Source organism: Urocitellus parryii, chromosome 9 (assembly GCF_045843805.1).
Source record: "Urocitellus parryii isolate mUroPar1 chromosome 9, mUroPar1.hap1, whole genome shotgun sequence".
Classification (NCBI taxonomy): Eukaryota; Metazoa; Chordata; class Mammalia; order Rodentia; family Sciuridae; genus Urocitellus; species Urocitellus parryii.
In genome coordinates, this window is record NC_135539.1 from 9,360,440 (window position 1) to 9,385,731 (window position 25,292).

Consider the following 25,292-nt stretch of genomic DNA (forward strand, 5'->3'; position numbering starts at 1 on the left):
GTCTGACTTGGCCAAGGGTTCTGATAAAGTTAAAAATACCTTAGACCCTTGCCCCCTTAGAATTTTATTTATTTTCTGAGAAAGTGCTCATTTCATTTCTTCCTCCTCCTTCCTCCTCTTCTCTCCTTTTTTCTGGAGTCCAGGAATGTTATTGCCTTTGCCAATAAGAGTTGCAAGCCCTCAGCAGAAATTATTGCCTGTCCTGATAAACTTGCATCCACCTGTTGGCCCCAATCACTCCATATGGTGCAGATATTTTTCTTTTTTCTAAAACATTGCTGTTTCTTTAAAAAAAAAAAAAATTGTAGTTGTTGATGGACAGCATGCCTCTGGGTGTGGGTTTTTTTTTTTTTTTCGTTTTTTTAAATGTGGTGCTGAGGACTGAACCCAGTGCCTCACATGTGCTAAGCAAGCACTCTGCCACTGAGCCTTGGTACAAATCTTTTTTATTTTTATTTTTTGGTACTGGAGATGGAACTCAGGGGTACTTTTACATTTAGCTCATCCCCAGAGAGAGGACTTCACTAAGTTGGTGAGGCTGGCCTTGAATTGCGATCTTCCTGCCTCAGGCTCTCTAGTTATTGGGACTAGACATGTACCACTGCATGGGCATCATTTTCTTTAAACTTAAGAAAATTATAAAACTTTACATTTAATAATACTTATGCATGGAAAGTCATGGTTACAAAGAGCATAAAAATGATATTTATACTCTTTTCTATAGATTTGATAAACTTTTAAGTTACAATGTAAAAGAACGACTTGGTGGTTGATGCATTATTTCAATTTTTATGTAGAAAGATAATCAGATATCATGGAAAATATTAGCTTTGTCTTAAAAATAATTGGACAGATGCCACAGCAGGACCTGACATCTGCGTTTTCCTGCCTCTTGTGTCTGCTCTCTTCCCACAATCCCCCCCTGCCCCAGCACTTACCATTGCTGTGACATGTATTTGCAGCACTTGGTTTTCCAACTTTGGTTTTTTGAAAGATGTGCTTTAAATTTTCTTTTCTACCTGGTGGCACACACCTATAATCCCAGCTACTTGAAAGGCTGAGGCAAGAGATTCTCAAGTTCAAGGGTGATCTCTGCAATTTAGTGAGACCTGTCTCAAAATAAAAATTAAAAAGGGCTAGGGATATAACTTAGAGGTAGAGCACTTCTGGGCTCAATCCCCAGTAACCCCCCCAAAAATTATTTATATATATATGCAAAAAAACCAAAGTCCATTTTTTGAAAGAATTTAAATAATGCACAACTTATGTACAGTACAGAACACAAGTGTCCCTCTCACAGAAATTCCACTGTGGAAAGTTTGGCACACATCCTTCCATGTATGTTTTTATGGGTATACATATACATACAGGTGTGTATGCATGTATGTGCACATAAAATACACTTGTTTAGCATAAGTGGGATAAGTCAGATTTCCTTCTTAATTCATGAATATATTTTGGCTTCTGTTTTCCTCTTAATCTTTCAGTCTTCCCCATCCTTCAGGGTCTGGTTCAGTATTTAAGAAAGTGCGAGTGGACCTGTTAAATACTGCATTTTGATTTTTTTTTTTTTTTTTTTTTTTTTTTTGGCACTGAGGGTTGAACTCGGGAGCACTTTACTACTAAGCTATATTGTCGGTCCTTTTTTTTTTTGCTTATTTTTAATTTTTTAATTTGGAGATAGGGCCTCACCAAGTTTCTGAGGCTGGCCTTGAACTTGTGATCATCTTGCCTTGGCTTCCCAAGTTGGTGGATTACAGGCCTACACCACTGTGCTGACTTGATCTCCTCACCACGCCCCCCCGCCCCCCACCAGCATGCTTCCTTCCAATACTAGCTCATGGTTGTCCTTTGGCTTTTCCACAAAAGTAGCATTGATTGAGCACTTATCATATACAAAATTCTGTTCCAAGTGCTGTAAACATGGTAACGAGCCCATGAGGTGTGGATGCTCCTGTCCCCATTCTAGAGATGAGGATACTAAGGTGCAGGTAGGATGGGTAAGGCCCCAAATCCTAATGGCTAGTAAGTGAGGAGCTGGTGAGTCCCTTTTTTAGTCCTTGTGTACCCATCTTTAAATGGACTACGGAGGCCCAGTTAAGAGAGTTGTATGAGGTTTAAATCAGATGACGCCTCCACATCACCCCAAGTCTGGGTAGGATGCCACTCTGTCATGGTCCTGAGTAAAAGGCCTCCGTCCTGCTGAATTTCCTTCCTAGCACTCACCATCGCTTGGCAAAGAGTTGGTCATGTGCCGTTTCCTGTCTGTCCCCATGTGCTTGGCCGGGCTCCCTGTACCTGCTCCAGGGGGGTAAGCAGCTGTTGAACGGGTGCATGTTCGTCCTCACTTCTCCTCCATTGCGTCCCCACCGCGGATGTCCAGAAAACACTTGGTGAAGCTGCCTGAAACGGTGTTCTCTGCCAGTTCCACATACCAACAGAGGGCCCTGAACTTGACTCAAGATGGTCACATTGCTGTTTTTATTTTTTCTCCTGTTGTCAGGAATAAGAAGCTAGTGTGTCAGATATGTTGCCCACCCCCGATTTTCCTGACGTCTCAATTTAAATCCTTTCCAATTAGAGTATGAAAGTATCCATCAGTCACAGAGAGGACTCGTGTCTTCGGTGGTGGCTGTCAGAAAATGCCAGACCTCACTGGAAAAGCTGCGGGGGAGGGAAGAGCTGGCTAGTGGAGACTGCCTGCTCCTGAAGCTGTCCACCAGAGGAGTGGGCAAGCCCCAGGTCGGCTGGTTCGAAGGAGGGCCCTGACTCCTGAAAAACTGAGGAACGCTGACCAGGCTTTCTGAGTTCTCCAGGGCTGAACAAGCCTTTCTGCTCAGTAACTCTATGGATTCAGGCAAGATTCTCTCTGTGTTCACATCTATAAAGTGGATTGTAGTATATTAGGGTAGATTGTGTTATGCTGTAGTAACAATCCCAAGAATTCGTAAACGGAAAGGGGTTTCTCCCTCCCTCCTGCTACTCGTCCTTCATGGATTGGCAGGGCCTCTGCTGCTTGTATTTTAGCTGGGTATTAAGTAGAAGGACGAGAGCTTGACTGAACACACAGTGTCTCAAAGCTTCTACCCAGGAATGAGACATCACTCCTTTCTTAATTCATCAGCAAAGCAAGTCCCTGTGGACACATCTGACTTGATGGGGTGGGCCGTAGTCTTGCTGCACCCCAGGAGGAGAGAGCAGAACTGCTGATGCATGGCCCAGGGCTCCCATAGGTGTCACCTGGCTCCCAGGAGTTCTAAGGACTCAGCCGAGTGACGTAGTGCCTGCACTTAGTAGGCACTGAGTGGACTGTAGTGCCGCTGGTCTGGTGGAGGCGGAACGATGCTGATTGGAGACTCAAAGCTGATCCACAAAAGCTTTATCTTACTGATCTCTTTCTGCAGCTCATGTGTGTTGGGTTTGAGTTTCCCGAGTTTCAGGTATGTGCTTTGAACTGAGGATCAAAGCAAGACCTACGTGCTCTGAGTCCTTGACGAGCTCATGATCTCCCCCTGGCAGCAGGGATTGAGGGTTGCTTTGGGGTTTTCATTTTCAGGCCTCGGACTTGCTAGGAAAACTTGCAGACTAAGGTAAAATAAAATGTGGGAGCCAGAAAGACCTTTGGTTCCTGGTTGTCATCTCAGGACGCTTCCAGGGAAAGATGCAGCGACACAGTCCAGACGAAACTCAAGGGATCTGTTGCCTTGGATGGTGGGAAATCTAGAATCGGGTGAGCTGCGGCTCCGATGTGAACCCTGAGATCTGCAATGTCTTGGAACCCTGGTCCATTTGTCCCCGACTCTATTCTCATATTCTCATCCTCTTCCTGCTCCCCTCATGGAAACAGCAGTAGCTGCAGTGATCCCGGGCTCCTAGTTGTCAAGGGGAAGAGTGAATCTCTACCCAGTGTTGGCAGCAGAAACCCCAAGGGCTGTTCTGATCTAACTGGACTATGTGTTGAGCAATCTAGAACTGGCAGCCCTGGGCAAGAGGGCAGGAGAGCAGCAGGGCGGGAGATGCTGATTGGTTCACATTATTTTATGCCCACTCTCGGGTGAAGTCTCTCAGTGGGATGATTGCCCCAGGAGAGGAGTGGGTGCCAGGCAGCAGCCAGCCAGACCCCGTCCCTTTTTCTTGCCCCCTCCCTCCTCCATTCAATCCATTGCAGCCACTATTATTGAAAAAAAGAGGTTTTTTTTTGTTTATTGTTTTAGAAACAAATAATATATGAATACACTCTCACAATACATTCTCAATGTAAATATTCAGACTTTGAGTTAAAAATCTCTTTGACCCCCATTCTGGATTCCAGGCCCTTTCCTAAAGATAACTATTCCAGTGAGTTTGGTGCTCATCCTTCCAGAACTGTCTATTAGGATAGAAAGATACTTGCTTTCATGCCTTTTTTTCCTGTTGCCAGGTACCATTATGGGCCTTGTGTATACTGAGGCATCCCTCACCCCAAGACTTTCCTTACAGGTGAGCCATCGACTCTGTTCTGAGAAGGGCTGGCAGAGGGCCTGGTGCAGCATCTGCATGCAAGGCTGAGCTGGGGGTGTGTGTGCAGCAGCCTTGGGGCTGTTGGTGTCCTGCTGCCGCTCGGCTCTTGCCTGGTTGGTGGGCGAGCTGCTGCATTTCCCCCTCTGAAGTCCCTCCAGAGTCTCCCCACTGAGAGCAGCGACCAAGGGCCTGTTCTCCCCTCCTGCTCCAAATCCACTTTCCCTCCCACCCTGCCTTGTGACTCCTCCTCACAGCCAGGACTGTGTGGTTGATTGTGTTGCTGGGTTGTGCAAGGCCAGCTCTTGATGATCACGTGCGCCTGGGCTCTTTCCTTCTGTCATCTTCCTGGTTCTTGCTTGGTGTGTGACTCCTGAGCAGAACTTGGTGCAAGCTTCTGGAGTCTGACTGTGAGTAAGAGGAGCGCACAGGTATGTTGCAAAGGAGCAGCTGGCCCCTCAGCCGGGGTGAGGGCTGCCGATCGCCCCACTGCCACGCCCTCAGCCAGAGTTTCCAGGGCATCTGGATGCTGAAGACCACCGTTGACCCCCTTGAGCTGCTGTCTGCTGAGACCTGCCAGGTGCTGGGTGGGCAGCTCTCCTGCAGAAGCCCTGCCATAGCCCCCAGCACAGCTGCTGTTTTACGGGAGGAAAGTGAAGTCAGAGAAGTGTCCACTAGTTGAAGGCCACATGGCCAGGTCAGAACTAGTCTTTTAAAAAAATATTCAAAATGAGGAAAGAAATCACAGCAAATCACGACTAAAGAGCTGATACACCACAGAATCCAGAAGAACACAGTTTCAGTAACCACCTGGTGCACTGTCATTCTTTTTCTCTTGAAGCTATATGCTCCAATAGCCTCTTTATAAGACAGAGCTATTATATCATTTTCTATACAGAGAATAGAAATAATTCAGTTGTTCTAGCCTGGTAGAGCAAAACTTATTTTTTCCAACATCTTATTTAAAAATTTAAAAGCAGTTATGTGAAAGAATTTTTTAGTGAATACCTGTGTACTTGCCACTTAGATTCCACCGTCACATTTACTGTGCCTGTTACTTTGTCCATCCATCATCCGTTGTTCGCCTACCACTCACCTGCGTACCCCTCCACACACCTATCATTTCGTCATTTTTTTAAAAAATTCATTTCAAAGTAAATTGCACACACCAGTACGCTTCCTCCAGACACTTCAGGGTCTATGTAGCGTTTTTCTTTATCCCAGGGTGTCCCTTCGTGCCCCTTCCTACTGTTCCCCGTGGCCACCCTCCCAGAGTCGACCACTGTTCTGGTTTTTTCTATTATGGACATAAGTTTTTCTTCTCATTGAAACTTGCATGGTGGTTCCATTTATTTTTTGAAAGGTTAATAACTTGCACATGATAAAAATTTATAAGGCAGAGTTTTATAGAAAACAAAGCAAATCTTCCGCTCCCTTCTGACCCTCACTTCTGGCTGCCCTTCCCTCCCAGGCATCCGTGATTGGCAGTTTCTAAAAATGGCCAGTGCCCACAGACACACGGCTCTCATCTCAGCACACAGATTGACGTACCTCCTGCTTCCCTGTGAAAATAGTAGCTTCCCTGGCACGCCGCTTTGCATCTTGCTTCTGACGTTCTATCCTGGAGACCTGTTAGCAGAGGAGACCTGTGCTGTTCCTTTAGTGGCCACACGGTCTGGCGGTGTTGTATTCTGTGTGGCTATTTAATTACTTGTCCCCAGGCTTCGATGCAGTGAAAGTCCTGTAGATTTGTCTTCGCACATATGTTGTCTGAGCATCTTAATTACTTGGAAAGGAACTAGAGGTCCATTCTTAGTAACTCAGATATTTTTTTCACACCCTTCCCTTTCCTTCCCTCTTACAACCATCCCTTCATCCATCTTTCTGTCTGGACATCTGCTCATCTGTCCCTCCAGTGGGAATGTTCATTGAGCAATCGCAGATGCCTGCTGCCATCATGGGCACTCAGAACATCATCCTTGAGACTGTCATTATCTTTTGGGAAAAATAGATGCATCAAAACTGAATTCACAGAAGTCTGATAGCCTGTCTGGGTTTCTGGGATATCCAGCAGATAAAATGAAAATTCTTTAAGCTCTTATTTGCCGTTTGCCTACTCCCAGCCAAGGTTTAAAATCCTTGACTGTTTTTAAAACCACATGGATTCGATGCCTCTAACTGTAGATATGTGACAAACAAATTAACAGACAAGCATGGAACCCAGGAAGTGGTCCAGACCCAGGCCAGCTGCCTCCTGGAGGCAAGGATTGCACATGGCCAGCCTCACGAGCTGATCAGCAGCCCGAGCCTGGTCACCCCAGCTGGAGGCCAGAGCCATGCCATTCCACACTTTGTTCCTTGTTGCAAAAGGACATGAGAAGGCAGGAGTGCTGGGGTGGAGAACAGGCACCATTTTTGGTAGAGAGTTAACTGACTAAGGGAAGGCTGTTGGACAACAGAGACAAGAGAGAAAGTGACTGGAAAACACAAGTCATGGGCCATTTCATGGTTGGGGACAAAGATTTGCTGCCCTGTTGTGTCTTCCTTCCTGCCTTCTTTTGAGTGGTGGATCTGAGTGCCCTGTTGTTAGAAGAGAGGAAGTAAGATTGTTTTTCTTTGTGGTTTTTTTAAATCTCCAAACTAGCTTATTCTTACCATGCATGAAGATTTTGAGTTTTCTACAAAGCAGTTTAAAAATTGATGGACGTTTCAGTGTGGAAACTGAGCTTATATGATGATTCATTCATTGAATCAGTCACAGTCAGTACCCACTGCGTGCCAAGTGCTGGGCCAGCTGCTGGGTGTCACGGAACTGGTTGGCATGGTGAGCATGGGGATGGGGAGCCTGCTGTCTGACTTCAGAGGGGTCCAGGGCACAGCTCAGCATGGAGTAATTACAAGCTGAGGATTGTGGGTGGCAGAGGGTGGCATTGGGAAACCTGTTTAGATGTGGTGGTTAGAGAAGGGGCCTCCTAGGAATTCATATCTCAGCTGAGACTGAAGAATGAGACCTACTGGCCTCGAAAAGAGAGGGGAAGACAGGGTGAGGGCAAGAGGGAGTGTAAGAGACTAGTAACACTGGCCACAGATTCCACGATGGTCAGAGGGAGGAAATGGGTGAAGGTGTTGTATACAGTAAGTGCTCAAAACCTGTTGGTCAAAGCCCTCTTACCTGTGTTGTTGATTTTTAAAATGGCAGCAAAGACTGGGTGGCATGTGGTAAGCAGGGAAGAAACCAGGGCTTGCTGATGCCTAGTGACTTCTCTATGCTGTGGCAGGCGCCCAGGAGTAGAGCTCAGAACACCCAGGTAGCCCTGTCCCTGGGAACTGCTGTGCTCAGCTCAGGGTCTGGAGGCATTGACTGTGTGGGCAGAGGTCAGAGAGGACCTAGTCAGAGGTCTGGCCTTGTTCTCCATGCCTGGGACCTACCCAAAGCCATTCTGCAGTGACAAAAACAAAAGACTTAGGGTTTTAGGCCACTGTTCACCTGTGGACATCTGCTCTAGAGCGGCAGCTCCCCTCAGATGGGCTTCACCCTGTTGGAGGTGCTTCACCAATACCAATTGGGTTCTATGATCTTCCGAGCCTTGTGAAGGCTAAGTGCACAGGCAGGGGCCTCTGCATCAAGGGGCAGCCTGGCGTGGTGGGAAGGGTGCCCTTCTCTGGGCTCACACCTGCATTCGAGTCCCATCTCCTGCTCACGAGTCCAGTGGCCTTGGGCAACTTCTGTGGGCTGTCTTTGTTACGTGTCAAACCTACCCCAAATTTAACAGCTTAAGTGTTTTAAGTTTTCTTAAATGATTTTGTGGGTTGACTGGGCTCAGCTGAGTGGTTCTTCTGCTTCATATGGCGTAAACCAGGTGCAGTGATCTGGAGCCGCACGGAACTGGACATCCAAGATGGCATCCTTATTCATCCGGCCATTGTTGCTGACTGTCCACTATGGTGTAGATGGAATTATGGACCAGAATTCCTCATGCGTCCTACCCCCACCTGGAGATAGTTGAGCACTTGAAGTTGCTGAGGCTCCTGAGCAGGCTAGGAGACTGGATGGGTTCCTGACAATATTCCTCCTCCTGTTTATTCGTATGGAGCCCCCTTGTCCTGCCTGTGAGTGGAGGTGACACCTCTGCCCACAGGCTGTTGAGAGGAGGACCTGGGACCAGCTGTGACATGAAAGCACTCAGCTGGGGGCTACAGTTGAGTGCATCTCCGAGGAGGGGAGGCTTTTGCCAGCCCCGTCCAGATCCTGATTCCACTCAAGGGAGGGAGCTTGCTTTTTTGTCCATGGCTTTGACAGATTGGCTGATGTTTCTTCCTTCCCCTCTCTTCTCTCCTCCTCCTCGCTCCTTCATAAGCATTTATTAAGTAATGGACGATCCTCCACTTTGGTAGAGCTGTAGAACTTCTAGGCTCTGCCCAAGTTTGGGGAAGTGACAAGCATGGTGCAGGCTGAGCCAGTGCTGGAGTCCATGTTGACGTGGGAGTCGGAGCTCAAGGCCTGTGAGAGAGCTGCCCTCATGGCCCATCCCTGCCCCTCAGGCCCAGGGAAGCCCAAGTCGGGAAGGATCGTGGAAACCACTGATCCTGCACCAGGAGCGAATTCTTCACAGATCTCTGCCCCTCCATGTCCTCACACATGCAACGCTGGTGCCGTCTGCTCCAGGAGGATCGAGGACTCTTGCTGCCCTGTTTCCCTAGCACTGGGCTCTGCTCTCCCTGCATCCAGCTATTGCCACATGATTGCACAGACCACAGGCAGAGGGGGAGCTGCCCATTTCTTTATGCACTGTATGGAAGGTGAACCAAGAGAAGGCCACGTCCCCGAGATGAGTCCTTCAAGATCCTCCAGACTTCAGGAGGCCATAGGGCATGTTGGTGGCTAATATCAATAGAAAGTTGTTTTTTTGTATAAAATAGTCTCTGCCCCACCCTCTTCTGTCACCAGCATATGAAGTAGAGGAAGCTTTCTGGACGTTTGCTGTGGACTCCAGGGGAGCTCTGGCGCCATTCTGGGCAGGCAGCAAAAAGACAGTTGTAAGATGCTCACTGAGCCTGGTCTGCCGCTGTCACCCTACTGCTGCCCTGGAGCCTGGCCTCATGCTCCGCAGAGGCTCGCAAGGTCACGGGTTCTTCTAAACAGCCTCGTGGGCACTCGGGTAGACACACAAACATCTGGCTTGCTACTCCCAGTAAGACAACAGCATTAGCAGAAAAATGTCTAAATCAAAAGGACTTGGCCCCAGACCCATGCACTGGCCATCTAAGATTCTCCAAAAACCAGCAACCTGGAGGGGAAACTGATCTGGACCTTGTGTTGATCCATTTGGAAAAGCTGTTTGTTGCTTGTAATTGTCAAGTGATGTCTGTCCATAAGATGGCCGCCCTGTCTGTCTCTTCCTTCCATCCCTTTGGTTGCCCTTTGTTTCTGCTTTGTGGGACGCCTATGCTCAGGTGCTTGGGAATTAGGCCCCTGGGGACAAGCTCTGTTCCCTTTGTGTTTGGGCTGTGACTGTGTTTAAAGGAGGTGGTGTTTGTGCATCATGAGGGAACCGGTGTCCCCAGAGCCTGTGAGTCCCTCCTCCAGTCTGATCCTTAATCCACACACCATGCCCAGAAGAGCCTGCCTAGCCCCAGATGCAAGGGAAGATTCAGAAGTTCCATGGCCGAGCGCTACCTACAGTCCTGCTGAGGAGCAGATGCGCGTCCCTCCCACTGGACTCCATGTGGGTGCACAAGGAAGACAGGAGGGTGGTGTCTGGAAGGCCACGTGGATGCAGAACCCTGGCTCCATCCTTTTCCATCCCTGATCAGTGAACGCGAAGGCAAAGCCCCTTCCATCTGGCCTTCTGCATCTTGGTGAGATGCCTGGGGTGGGAAAGAGATGCAGAAACCACATGACGCACACTGAGCTTGCTCCAGGACGTGTTTCTGCCTGTGGCCACTCAACTAACATGTCCTTGATGTAGAAAATGCTGAAAAGTTCCAAATCTAAATCACAGACTCGTCTCTCGGAGGCAGCTGGCTTCTTTCCTAGTTGTGGCCCCTGTCATCTGGCATCTCTCTCAGATACAGCCACTGTCGTCACCTGGCTTCTTAGATAAAGCCACCATTGTCACCTGGCTCCTTCTCAGAGGCCACCACTGTGTCATCTGGCTGCATCTCACCCCAACCCTGCCGACACCAAGTGAGCTGGGGATCACACTGGGCATTTGCAGTCTCTAGCTGCTTGTTATTAAACAGAGACTAGAGTTTTTTATCTCTTTCATGAAACATTTATCAAAAGCACTCTTTTGGGGGAAGCTAATACATTTGTATTAAATTTCTTTAACTTCCTTCACAACTCACATGCCATCAGAGTATTTGCGAGTAGCCTCATTCCCAGTGCTGTGCTCCCAGGCCCTGCCCCTGGACAACCCTTTCTTTGGTCTCTTGGATTCACGTCTTCAGCTTTTTGATGCAGAAACAAGTTCAGTGGGATCGTCTCACTTCCCCACGTCTGCCCCCGAGGCAGCGTTCTGGCCCTAATCTGCACCCTGCTTTTGCTTCCCCTACTGATCTATCTAAGATGTCTTTTCATAATAACACAGAGAAAGCTAGTGCATTCTTCAGAAGCATGATTACATTTTTTAAAGTAATTTAAGCCATACTTTTTTTTTAATCTTACGGAAAGAGGAAATGAAAAATGGGCCTTTTTCCTCCCAATCTCACCCCTAATCTGTTATTGGTAGTAGCCATTTTTCCTGTTTATTACATATTTTTCCAGAATTACTTTTAGGTCTGTAGCCTCAAGAATGTATTTGTGTGCAATGTGTCTGCACGCACATATACACGTGTATGCAAAGCCTATTTGAAATTTCTTCAACCTGGCCATCTCATGTGGACATCATAATTTCTTGAACCACTTCACTTCTCTGCAGTTGGATCTTTAGATTGTAATCTTTTTCTTTAAGTTCTTTAAGCATTGTAAAGAGGGATGATCTTTGACATAAATTTTGGTGGTGTCTTTGGGTTTCTTATAGATGAATTTTGTTGGTGGGTTCCTGGGTCACAGGACATGGATATTTTATTGGATCTTGGTACATGCAGCCTCATGCTTCCTAATATTCCATCTCTTTGCAGTCACCTGTAAGAAAGTGGTGGTCACTGCAGTAGTAGGGTGGCACCAATGCCCAGCCCAGCAGATCCCTGGACCCCTGGGGTATAAGACTGTAGGAAACTGGGGCTCTGACCAGAAGCAAGGCAGGAGTCTCCTGGCTGCTTTGCAGGAGTCCGTTCGCAGTGCTATCACAGGGACATCTGCCTGCAGCCCAAGCTGGTGGCTCAGCACAGATGTCTGTGGAGGGCTCAACCTGGTGGCTCTCCCTGTGGCTGCCATGTACGGGGGGAGGCCCCCTTGAGCTAGCCAGCCAGGTTCTGTGTCTGAACACACTGCCGAAGGGTAAAGAACACGCCACCCTGCCTTCTCAGGTGCTGCTATCAGAGCTCTGAGATACGAGATCTTTCTCCCGGCAGGCTCTACTCTGGGTATCTTACACATAACAGCTCACTCTATCCTCAGGACAACCCCATGTCACTGTTACACCCACCTCACAGTTGAGAAAAGAGCAACACAGAGAAGTGATTTGCTCTTAGCCACACAGGAAGAAGGGGTCTGACCCTGGGCCCAGGCTCCATAGCCACTGCACTCCCACCCTCAAAGCCAGAACCTAGCTCTTCAGGAAGAGCTGCTTCACGTCCAGCCTTCCACACAGGCCGAGGGGCTTCAAGCCTTGCCTTTGAGCTGGTTTTCCTCTTTGCTGAGGATTCCCGACAGAGGAAACTTAGAAGTCTTAAAGGCCTGGGTTCCTGTCTGCTTCCTGATATGATCTTGGGCAAGTTACGCATCCTTTCTTGCCTCCTCCGAAAAGTTGGGGGATAACACCCATCCCTGGGGTTGTTATGGAATTGGCAAGATTGTGGGTAAACTAAAGTCCTGAAAAGTGAAGGTGTGAGTTCAAGGGTCTCTCTTTTCCCCTCACTACCTTATGTTCTTCCCCTTTCCATTGGGTTCCCCTTAGCCTTGGCCCACATCTTAGAGCCCTAGTGGATTCAGTTTCTCAAGGAAGCAACTTTCCTGGGTTTTGGAATAACATCGCTGTTGATGGAGCATCTACCTGTGCTGAGCATTTTGCAACCTGCTTTATAGAACAATTGTGAATCCTGGGACAGTCCTGAGGATTGGTTTCCCTGGGACAGAATCAAGGCTGGAAGGGTGGGGCTCACTCGGGATCCCACAGGCTGTTGAGTGCCTCCTGGACCCTTGTCTCCATCAGCATCCCTGGGCAGCCCTTGTGGGGACCATTGTACCTTGAAGCCTGGTTTCTCTTACCCCATCACTTCCTCACAAGGCCCCTCTGAGTGAGGAGAAGCCAGGTGCTGCCTGAACTTCTCAAACATTGTGGGGAAAGGTCAGGGCCGTTTCAGGGTAGACATTGGCCTTTGGTGTTCGAGTGTCTGTGTGATGCCCATCATGGTGACAATGGATATTTTCCCCATCACCATCTGATATCTTGCATCTCAGATCCTAATTAGCCCTTTATAGCTCCAAAATTACACGCTTTTACATGCCTGTGATTATCTCAATAAGATTAGCCGTCCTTTTCCTGTAAAGATAATTGAGATGGCTCATGGTGGCATATTTTATTACTGCAACATTATCTCCAGCCATCCCTGCACAAAATCTCTCACTATTTTCTAGTAACTGCTTCTTCACCTCATTCTGAACAGGAAATGTTTGGGGATCATTGCGAGGCAGAAATTGTCCATGATTATGCAAACCATGGTAACCGTATGCATTTTCTCTCTTCCTCTCTCCTCCCCTGGTGGCAGGTGCCCGGAGATTTGAGTCAAACATCCGAAGATCAGAGTTTGTCGGATTTTGAAATGTAAGTCCATGGCATGTGCTCACGAGGGGTACTTTAGAGACAGGACTCTGTTGCTGGCTCAGGTCCCAGAAGACCCCCTGGGGAAACAGAAATCACCATTAAGCCCACATCAGGTTGATTCGGTTGTCATGGAGGGTGCTTCTCTGGCAGCCCGGGCCTTCTGGTGTGTTTTATCTTCCCCTTGGGTTTTTGAAAATCTTTTTCCCTGGCTGACATTTCAGATTTGGAAGGTGTCACATAAAATTTTGAATTTTAAAAATTTCATTTGAAAGTTAGAGTCCCGTGCCTGTGGCCACAGTCCCCCGGGCAGGGAGCAGCTGTCCCCTTCACACAGGGCAGTGCGCTGGGCCGGCCGTACCCCTGGCTCTCTGTCGGTTCACCCAGCAGCCCCTTGTAGGTATTGGTATCTGCATCTCCTGGGTCATGAGCCTCCCGTGATCTGTGCACAGCTCTGATTCCATTTGCCTCTTGATACCCTAGAGAAACCATTGGTCTTGAGATGATTTCTATTCAGGTTTCCTTGGGTTTGGGACGTGGTCTGAGTCCTGGGTTAAGGGCCAGGCAGAATCTTCTTCCCTGTCCTTCAGATGTGGCCTGTTGAGGAAGGTTCAACCTCCCCTCACTCAAGCCCAGGAGGTAGAGGCCAGCCTGGGCAGCATAGCAGGACTCTGTCTCCAAACAAAAAGACAAGGAAAATAGAAAATGTAGCCTTCTTCTCAGAAAGGGTCAAACAGGAAAAGTCACTTCTGAAGGGGGAGCGCAGGGCAGGGCATCAGAAAGAACATTTTTCGGAGCCAGGCGACCTGCTTTGAAACCTCAGTCCCTGAACCTCTCTGGGACTTGAGGTGAAGCTCCTGATACCATCCTTGCAGGGTTCTGGTAGCCATTTGAATGAGATTATAGAAAATCCAGGGCACCAAGGGGTCCCTTATTGCTGGGGGGCCACCATGGGAGGGGGATAATATCTGGGTGGGCAGGGAGAGGAGGTGAAGGATGGAAGTCCAGGGTGAGTTGCTTCCCATTGGCCTGTGGGTGGCAGTCAGCAGGAAGAGGCTACTAGAATGGCCACTGGAGGAGACACCTATGGTGGGAGAAACTGGGAGGAGCGGAAGGTGGGAGGGCGTTCCCAGAGATGGGGAGGGCCTGGGGAACTACTCTACCGAACACTTGCTGTGGGCAAAAGTCCTTCATGTGTCCCCTCAAGAAGGCCCTCGCGGACCTCTGACTCCATCTCCAGCCCTGCCCTCTCCCCTCCCTGCACACCAGACGCTGCCCGGTCCCTCTCCGGTAGCCACCCTCTCCCCACCACCAGGACTGCCGTCCTCTTCACTTAGCCCACGCATGCCAGCGTTTCCTCTGTCCAGGCGCTCTCTAACTGTCCCACCACACCTCTCGGGGGTGTCGTCTCACAGATGACAGGCTTGAGCTGGGCTTCAAACTCTCCTGATCCAGTCTTCGCAGACGTTAACTCCCCTGCCAGAAGCAGCCTTCCAGCTGCAACCTCTCCTCAGCTTGCCAGACTCTGTCCCCATAGCCTGGCCCAGACGGCAGCACACCCCCTGGCATTTACTCTCCTTAGATCTAGTAGCACTTGGTGACACACCGATGCTAATTAAATAATTTCTATGTAACAACATTAAGCACGTATGCACCTAACATCAGAGCCCCAAAACATTTGATGTAAAAATAGAAATGAAGGCAGTAACGGGTACTTCTATTATAAGAGTTGGAGACTTCAGGACCCCACTTTTACTGATAGATAAGACAACCAGACAGGAGGTCAGTGAGGAAACACAACACTTGGACAACACTGTGGTGAGCTACAGCCGTGGCCACGGCCGTGTATTTGAATATCAATCTTGCTTCATTAGACCCACAGACACAGTGTTTTTGGAAAAGTCGAAAGAGTACTTGTGCCTGGCATCCTGGTTTTGTCACTTGTTACTTTCTGGTATCCTTCCCACCTCCTGCCCCAAACAGCTGTCACTCAGAGCCATGGTGTTGGTCTCCTGAGCTCTTTTGTGGAGTCTCACATGAAATGGGGGTGAGAGTTTGATGTCAGTGCAGTGAAAAGACAGTGTGGCTCCACAGGGTGCTCTAAAGCTGTTGGTGTCCTTCTGCATGGCTTCCTGTATATCCCTGTTGCTGTCCCCAAGGAGAGGTGGAGCCTGAGCATCAGACACATCCTAGGCCCAAGGCATCTTCTGAAGGCCAAGGTCCCTCAGCAGGCAGGAATGGAAGGGCAGCTCGTTCTCATGTCAAAAACTAAGCTGCATGTGTAAACTTACAACATGTAACAAGTTATATAAATTTATATGGTTGTATATATTGAAAACAGTCCTGGGAGATGAGGGGTGGGACTTGAACTGGTCCCTAGGTTCACTGTCAAGCAATACATGTTGTATGAATTTTTTGTGCAGAATTTTAGAGGAGAAAATTGTTTCCTGTGCTGGTTTCTGTATAGTTGTTGGTTTCTGTAAGTGACAGTGGCCACTTGTTGGCTTCTGTAAGTGACAGTGTGATCTCTCTTGGTCAGATCTAACCGGGCGCTGATCAACGTCTGGATCCCGTCGGTGTTCCTCCGTGGCAAGGCAGCGAATGCATTCCACGTGTATCAGGTGAGCTCGGGGTTCTAACGCCAGCCCTGTTTGTTAACCAGGTGCTGAGCCCCCTTGGGGCTGGGGTGCTGTAGTAGGAAGGAGGCCACAGCCCTCCAGCTGCCCTGAGGAGGTGTGTGTGGCCCTTTGTCTGTGAGGAGGAGTGGGGGAGAGCCTAGTGCCAGTTGAGTCTCCCAGGGTGATAGCTGCTGAACTGAGCTCAGGCTGCTTGAGCAGACGTGGGGATCTGTTGGCTGGTGTGGTGGTGACAAGTCCTGGGCTAGGTTGGGCCTCAGGCATGCTTGGCCTGGGGTCAGGAGCCTGCTGCTGCCTCCTCTTCCTGCTGCGCAGCCAGCATGGCTGGGTCTCTGCGGCTGATGGGAGTTCCCAGCAGCCCCAGGCTTTGGCGGGGTCCTGGGCCTCAGCTCCCTGGTCTGTCTGGGATCTCAGGTCCATTCCTGAACCTTGGGGTTGGGTGGTAGACTTTCCTGGCTGGCCCAGTTTTGCTCGTGTACTGTGGCTGATGCTGGGACTGACCTTGACCTCATGTCTGAGAAAGGGGAGAGGTGGTGGCCCAGAGGAAAACCAGGCCACTGTCTTCAACAGAAGGGGCAAGGGGGACTTGACAAGCTCAGACTGTGGGCATCTCTGCTTCCCTGCAGTAGAGGTGGCCTCTCCAGGAGATGCTTGGGTTTCTAGGTCTGCAGACCCTTGTCTGCTTTGGCGGTGACTTTGCAGTCAGGAGGACCCCGTTTTCCTCCTTGCTCTGATTTCCCGATGCCCCTCTGAGCCCTGTCTACTTGCAGACTTTTTTCTTACCCTGAGCCCTGACAATAGCTTCTCGTGTCTGCTGATTCCGAACAGCTTGTTTCAGCGCCGCTCTTGAGCCGCTTCCTGCTTCCGCTCCCCTCTTAAATCAGTGATTTCATGAAGTGAAGTTCTGACTCCCCTGAGCTCTGTGGAAACCTGGGTGGGGTTGCCATTTTTCTTAGCAGGGATTGACCTCTCTCCAGGGAAGCAGGATGGTGAAAAGGGACCCTGAAGTTGCAAATAGGAGCCCTGGCTTAAGTCCTGTGACCTTAGGTAAATCTTGTTTGTCTTCTAAGTGGAAGTGGCAGCACTTATCTTGTGAAACTGCTGTGAGATTAGGAAGAGGTGCTTCATTTCCTGCCTTCTCAGACGATTGCCCTGTTTGGTCTCAGATATAAGCATGACTTGTGCATATTAGAATCTCAGAGACAATGAACTGGAGTCTGGCACAAGAAAGTCATTTTAGTTTACACATTCAGCTGGGCGACAGTACACTTTTCATATGTACTGGGAGAGTCTGAGTGTTAATGACATGCTCTCGGCTCTGGTTTAAAAAGAGAACCAGATATGACAGACTTGCAAATATCCTCTTCTTACCCCAAAGCAAAAGAAACAAAAACAAAATAAAAAATCCACCCAAAGTGGGTCATTTGAGTGACCTTCAAGTTCTGCTTTGCAGTCATTGCAATGCTGGGAGGTGTTGCCTGGTGAAGGAGGCAGTTTTATCTTAGAGCAAAATTAAAATGTGCTATCACTTGAGAGGTTTCCTTGACCTTTCATACCCCCCCTCCCCTGTCCCCATCCCATGAAGTGATCTAGAGATTTTAGCTTCTAAAAGTCAGCTAGGAAGTGAGATGGGCACAGCAAATCTGCTGTTGCCTGGGAGACTGTTCCCACAGTGGCCACAGTGGCCTTAAAGCCACTCTCTCCCCCCTTCACTGTTTCCAGAGCTCTCCAGGGCATGGCTCAGCCAGCACACGAGGCTGCGGCCCAGATTTCGGCAGCTCCCTCATCACCCAGAGCAGCTTAAGCCCACGCCCCCGGCTCAGGGAGCCTGTCCTGAGGCTGGAGCAGGCCCAACAGCACCTCTTGCACACATTGTTCTCTTTTTAGCTAACGATGTCTGCTTGGTGCCTCAGGAGCAAAATCGGAGCATGTTTGGAAGCATTTCAGATGATTTTGCACAGCGTTTTTTATATAACTGATACTAGCTAGCAGAGGACTCCTTTAAATCCTGGCACCATTGGAAATTATTTGTTTTAGGATTTAAAAAATGCATGCCATTTAATTTCAAAAGATTTGAGATAATTTCTAGAAAAAACATACATAAAAGGATGAAAAAAAGAGAAGGAACAAATATCTAAGAGAGCTTAGAAGGCAAGTGGAAAGTCTACTTATCACGGGATCCAACACAGTGGTTCTTATGGAATTTTAAATTTCCTGAGAGCTTCCTGGCAGCCTATATGAAAAATGGAAACATGGATGTTTGGATAACTCCAGTGCTGGTGATAAAATGTTAGTTCCTCAGAAAGAGCGCTAAAAGCAATGTCTACCTAGGACTTTTGATTAAGCAATAATAAAAAAATTGGTAAATAAACCTGTTACATTTCCATGACAAATCACTGCCTAATCTCACAAGACCTCCCTGGAAGGAGATTAAGGGCTTAGCCCCCAACTGGACGTGGATGGCGTGGAGAGCCTGGCTGTACAGCTTCCTCAGGGGACCGTCACTGGCCATGTGTGAGTGTTGAGGTCTAAATTAACTAAAGCAGACTGAATCGAGGCATTCGATTCCTTGGTCACACAAACCATGTTTCAGACATTTAATACATGCGTGTGCTGGACAGTGAGACCTAGAACATGGCGCCTGCACAGAAGGTTCTGGGGGCCCTCAGACCTGCAGGGGGAGGCTCTTCCCCCCCAGCAGCACTGCAGCATCCATGTGCCTGCAGGAGACGGGCTCTGCTTTGCGCCCTGACTCTTTCATCTTAGGGTCCCCAGGCAGGCTGGGGGTCAGTGTTTGTGGCCAGAGTAGGCTTGAGTTTACGTTGCTTGGCTTTTGTTGTATTTATTTTTATATTTGCCTTCTGGTTATGACACAAGTCTGTTTTCCCATTTGCCATGGTGATGTTCTTTTTAAAATAAATTTTAGGTAGAAAGGAAATGAGTCAGCTTAAAGAAAAATACTAAATAAACAATAGTGAAAACAGCAAAAAACCGAGACAGGAAAGAATAACTAGAATGTGATTAAAGACTAATAATAAAAATAATAGCTGCAAGTCGTAGCCACCTCTGCTGCTTCATGTATGTGTTGTAAAATGGCGCTCATTCAGTCCCCAGCAACCCTGCAAGGTGAGAAGCTCTCATTATCCCCATCTCACGGATAAGGGAAACAAAGGCACAGAGAAGTGTCTTGTCCAGTGGTCTTTTTGATTTTTAGTCCAAATAGCAATTTCTGACTGGTCGGCAGAGCTTATGAGTTACTGTCTGAGGGATAGATCAAGCTTTTTAAAAATCTTAGAAACAGCCGGGCACGGCAGCAAATGGCTATAGTCCTAGAAGCTTGGGAGGCAGAGGCAGGATAATCACGAGTTCAAAGCCAGTCTCAGTAACTTTATTGAGAGGCCTTGAGCAACTTAGTTGAGACCCTTTATCAACATAAAATAATAAAACTGGCTGGGATGTGGCTCACTTGCAAAGCACCCCTGAGTTCAATCCCCAGTACAAAAAAATAAAAATCTAGAAACAGCTGAGACAGTGGCCCTCATTCTAAACAGAAGGTGGAGGGCACACCTGCAGCCACACCTGGACCTTCCTGTGGGACCACTGTGTCTGCGGTGCACGGACACATCCATCCAACCCTCTGAGTCCCAGAGCCAGGCCGAGGCAGTTTGCTCTAGAAAGGTATCCAAGCAGGGATGGTCCTCCATGAAGACTTTGGCCATAGATGTTCTCAGGGACGCTCCCTCAGGATCTCACTTGAGCCACGTCAGGTCCTGGAAGCCCGCCTGGAGGGATGGCTTAGAAACTGTACTCCTAAACACAGAGGAAACGGGGTGCTCACCCTCAGCCTGGGGTTGCTGAGCTCTCACAGCCCGTGTTGTGGAAGAGCCCTGGAGATACGTTCAGTAGGAAGGGTCCTGGCAAGGAGCGTAGAGTGCTGCCTGGGGCAAGTGTGACTCCGTAAGAAAGGCTTGCGCTCTGTGTCCTCGGGGACAACTTGTGTGCCAGCCCCACTAGAAGTGAGCAGTGGCAGCACTTGACCAAATTTCAGAACAAAAGTAGCATTGATAGTGGGCATTGCCAGTTCTGAGTTGTCGCCCATTTCTTCTGCGCTGGGACAGCTAGTGTTTGGCTGCTAGCAGGCCAGAGCCCGAGTTAGAAGGGGGAGCAGCAACCAGTGAAATGGAAAAGAAAGCAAAACGCAGCCTACCAGCAGTCTTGCTCAGGCTTGCTCCTCCTCTCTCTCTGAATACACAGAAATGGCTTGCTTTTCTGTCACTTCTAAGTGACAGTTAAATTTGCAATTAATAAATTTCTAGCTTATATCTTTACAAATATTTGCTCTTATTTTCCGAATACCCTGACTTCCAAGCAAGTTTGAGGTCTATGTTAATATCCAACTGAAGTGTTTGTAAAGGCGTCTTGGACTTTCCAACAGCCCCCCTATTTATTTCTTCAGCAAATATTACAGCCACTGAATTGGTGTGGAGTGATACCTCAGTACACTCATTCCCTGGGCCCTCGGGTCTTCCCTCTGAAAAGTATGGTTAGCATAAGTGCAGCTGGAGTTCGTCTTCTGTGTGGAATTAATTTCAGCCTTTGTATTTAGCTGCCAGAAATACTGGCCTTGGTCAGTGTGGTGCAGAAAGATCTGTTACCTTTCCTATTAATAATGGACCACAGCCTTGGTGGGCTGTGCAGGGCGCCTGTGGTTCAGAGGATGGTCATGTCCTTGGACTTCAGGCTTTGGTTTTCTCCAGTCCTCTTTCCATCCTCCTCCACTTTCACCCAAGCCTCTTTCTGTGTGTCTGGTGTGGAGCTCCACAGAGAGATGGGATTCCTCGCTCACAGAAAGATGAAACACTTGGGTCACATGTAGAAACTGCAGCCGCAGCTGCACTACTGCGGGCTGTGAGAAGCCTCTGGCTCGGCAGGTACCAGCCGAGATCTGGGGGGGAAGGACCAGTTCTAAGGCTGCGGCAGCTGCCTCTTCACGCCTGGGCCTCCCTGTTGCGTCTGTTGTGTGCAGGGTAGACTGCAAGGTAGAGAGCCAGCTGTGGACCGAGGCAGACATGGGCTGTCTGGGTCTGAGTTTCTTTCCAGCCAGCTTGGCGCCTGTGCTGCATGCCTGGGTAGCCACAGGAGCGTCTGCCTTGGTTCTTACTGTCGTCCTCAAGACTGTGTCCCACACAGCCAAGCATCACAGCCTCTCAGGATTGCAGCACATCAGCCCCCACTGTTCTTGCACTGCTCAGGGCTCCTGGGAGAGCCCAACAAGGGTCAAAACAAAAAGGAGAAGACATCAAAGTCTCTCCCTCCCCTGAACATAGGTGCTACCATTATTCTCTGTGCTGCTTTTGCCTTTCCCAACAGAAAAAATGTCCTATTTTATTTCACAGTCTAATGCCTTTGTTCATGCGAGCAAGCTGATATGAGGGCCTGCTGTATGCCAGGCATGTGCTTAAAGTCTGTAGAGCCAGTGGCGACCCAGACCTGGCTTTGACCTTGCCCTTGCAGACCTCAGTCTGGAGGAAGACTGGGACCTCTCCTGGCAGATGCTACTGAGTAAAGTGACATCTGTCTGCAGAAAGAGACAGTGGGAAGGACAGAGCATGACCACCTTGCATTGTGGATGTAACAACATGTGACAGCCTTTGAGGTGCTGAGCACAGTGTGTGGCACATGGCTTCTATGTGAGCATTGCCTCAGATCTAGGAACCACTTGACTTCTGATTCGGGAAAACCTAGAAGTGGCATGAGAAGAGTTTCCCCGTTTATTGAATGTCTCTGGGCACACTCCTGTGTCCAGAACCTTGAGTTAGCCTCTGCTTTATCCAAGCTCTACATTGGCTCCACAGTTGTGGGCCCTCAGGGGACCTGGGGGCTGGCGAGGAGATGGGAGCTCCAGCAGCAGACAGCAGCAGACAGCAGCAGACCAGGGCAGAGGCTGCAAGGGGTTCTAAGGAGGCTGCGCAGGGGGAGCTGGTCCTGGGCAGCCAGCATCTCTCCATGGCACCTTGACGTCCCTTGCCATTTCACCCTTCTCACTACTTGTGAGCCGAGCGCTGTTGTTGCCATGCCCAATGTGGCAGGTGAAGCCGGGTGACACCGTGGGTGCATGACTTCCTCTGGGTCACGCCCAGGTTCCTGCCTTGTAGCTGTCTTTGCCGCCTCCAGGAAGCTTGCCACCCACCACAGAGCCATCCGCCGGGAGAGTGCCTTTCCCTGGGACCGGGCTGTTCTCATTATCCAACCAGGGCCTCTGCCCGCCTTGTTATTGACCCATCGCTCATAGTCACAGCTATCATGGGCAGCTGATCCTGGTGACAAGCTAATAGTCGCACAGGAGAGAAAGCTGCAAAGACCAGAGTGTGGAATTGATGGGTCCCTGGGAATGTGAGAAATTGATGGAGTGGAGACTCTTTCAGGCTTAAAGATTTGAAGTCACAGAGCAGAGGAGTTTGAAGAAAGCGTGGTGCTCACCTCTGCGTGCATGGGCGTGTTTTGTGTGTGCTGTTTTGAAAGCTTGCTCAGTGATTAGAAATTTGAGAAAGTGATGTGGACTTTGTAAGCAGCCGACAGGCAGAGCCTCTGTCTCCAGGTGTCCAACCACATGGCCCAGGAGCAAGCCTTGCACAGGGACTCTAGACCTCCCCCCTTGTCTTGTCCAGACTGTGCTCCCTCCAGCCTCAGTCTCCACCAGTGCAGTGGGGTGGGCTTGGGGGCCCCTGAGCTCCAGCGCCATTGCTTCCCACCACAGCTCTAGCCTAGTGACCCCCAGTGGGACAGCCCCCTGCCCAACTCTTCCCATCCCTCCATCGAGGAGGCTGAGGAACAAGAGGAAGGGAGGCAGGAGCTCCTCCGAGGCAGTGCAGTGGGTTAGGGTCGCTCTCTGTGCCGCAGAGGCAACCCTGTGCTGTAAGTGCAGATGTGGGCAGCACCTGCAGTGGCACAGGTGCTGGGCAGCTAGGTGCTGGCACCACTGCCCGGGGCCTCTTCCTTCATCCTGCGGCTTCAAGGGCCCTGGGGACACTTGTGTGTGTCCTGCTCTTACGTGGCGGTGGCCACTGTTCTAAATACAGGCGAAACGTGAGACGGCATCGGAGGCGTCTTGTGTTCCCCACGTTTCGTTCATCATGGTTGGAATGGGGCCTCCCCAGGGGTGACTGTGTCCTGTCACCCCTCCACCACTGGAGAGGAAAAGCCCAGAGTGACTTGTTAATTAATCTGCCTCCCTCCACCAGCTTCTCTCTCCGGGTCCCCGTCGCAGCCAGCGGGCTCTGGTCTCCTCCCATCTTTCTCTTGTTTGCTGGTCCTTGCTGCCCCGCCGCCTGAAGTCCCTGCCTGGCTCATTGTTTTTCGGTGGCTTGAGGTGGTTCGGTCTTGTTGAACATGGGATGGGGGCAGCCAGGGTTCTCGCCTGCCTCTGTGCTGTGGGGACAGATGTCGGGGAGCCCCAGGCTGGCAGCAGCTGTGCCAGTGTGCACGAGCTGGCCCTTCTGCAGGCCGGAGGCACCACAGCTTCCTGAAGGCGGGGAGCAAGCCCGACCCCCGCAGTGGCCGAGATGGTCTTCCCTGTTAGCTCAGCAGGCCTGTCCCAGAGTCACGATCATGGGGTCCCCTGCCACTCTCTGGAGTTTTGTACCCATACACAGCATCTTACAATACGTTGCATCAGGCTGTAATTACACAGGAAGGACAGGCTTCTATTTTCTTTGACCCTCTGTCCAAGAAGAATAGACGGGTTTTTAAATTTCGAAGTGGAGCTAATTCAGCCCCAAGGGCCCCGGGCGGGAAGTCTGGTATTTGTGTTGGGTATGCTGCAGCCCAGCACTTGCGGCCAGCAGCCTTCTGTCTGGCCTGGTGACTGGGCAGAAGAATGAGATGTCTGACCTCCCAGGACAGGGTCTCGCTTGTCCAGGGAGGGAGGTAAGGCTGGATAGGAAAGCTTGGTTAGGACCCAGGCAGATGGCTTCTCCTGCCAGGAGGGAGATCTGGGGCAGAGGATGTGGCAGGCCACCTTCCCTGTGCGGCTTCTCTGAGGAGCTGGGCTTCCTGTACGAGTGAAGCCAGATGTTCCCTTCTCACAACTGGCACCTGCCAGGCAGCCAGGCTCAGGACAGCTGCCAGAGAGAGTATGGGGACAGCTCTGGTCCTCCTGTCCTCCGTTTTGTAAGACTGAAGTTGACCCTTCGCAGCAGCCTGTGGGGAGACGAGAAGCCCAGGGTGGAGAGGGTGTGCCTCCTCATTCTGCCCCAGAAAGCCTGCCACAGGACAAGCACAGCCCAGGGGCATGGGGTCATTGCCCGTCACTTACTCATTCAACAAACTCCTGACTCCCCACGTGCCTGTTTTTCGGGAGCAGGCTGCAAGGGGCTGAGTCTTTTTTCCCTGGCTAGTGGGATGCCTTCCTTGCATGGCTGGCTCTTCCTATTTGGCTGCAGACTTTCTTCTCTTAGCTTCTGGTAAGGGAAAGGACTACCTGAAGCATGAGGGGCACTTTTTTTCTCCTGGAAGCCTGAGCCACGTGCAGATGTGACAGCCCGAGCCTGCCTGCCTATGGGAGTTGGTTGAAACTGGCAGATCCCTGCATGGTGGGCAAACATTCCCTGGCATGATTGCCCGCTCACTCCTGTTAATATTCACCTGTGACTTTTTTTTTTTTTTAGTTGTAGATGGATACAATGCCTTTATTTTTATGTGGCGCTGAGGACCGAACCTAGTGCCTTCCACAGGCAAGGCGAGTACTCTACCACCAAGCTACAAGCCCAGCCCCTTACCTGGGTGCTGCAGTCTGGCTGGGCACAATTCAGGAGCCACTTGTCAAAAGAAACTTTATTTTTAGAACTACAAATGCCAAGCAAAACAGCTCCTCAGGAAAAACCCTCAGAGCCCAACTGCCACCACCGGCTTCCACAAGCCTCTCTCCCCCACCCACAACCACCTCCCACAATCCTCCTGCTCTTGAGGCCGATTGGCTAGGTCGCATGGGCGGAGCCAAAGAAGTCCCCCAATGAGCAGTCCCGTAGTCTGAAGGGCAGGGAAACAGCCCAATGAACATGACTGCAGAGGAGCCAATCAGCTAGATGTTGCTGGGGCCGCTGTGAGCCAATCATCAGCCGGCAGCTGGAAGTTTGCTGGCAGCTGGAAGTTTGTTGGGGCCCCTTTGGCTGTGGCTCTCAACACCTGGGACTTTTTTTTTTTTTAAAGAGAGAGAATTTTAATATTTATTTTTTAG

At 49.8% G+C, this 25,292-nt stretch overlaps 1 protein-coding gene across 1 annotated transcript in view; it reads left to right on the forward strand.

Moving 5' to 3' along the window:
• Positions 1-25,292, forward strand: part of Snx29 (sorting nexin 29) — a 384,257-nt gene that overhangs the window by 269,634 nt on the left and 89,331 nt on the right. The window contains exons 17-18 of the mRNA XM_026385539.2: positions 13,369-13,424; positions 15,961-16,042. Of these exons, the coding sequence (XP_026241324.2) occupies positions 13,369-13,424; positions 15,961-16,042 (138 nt within the window). The remainder of the gene's footprint in view (positions 1-13,368; positions 13,425-15,960; positions 16,043-25,292) is intronic.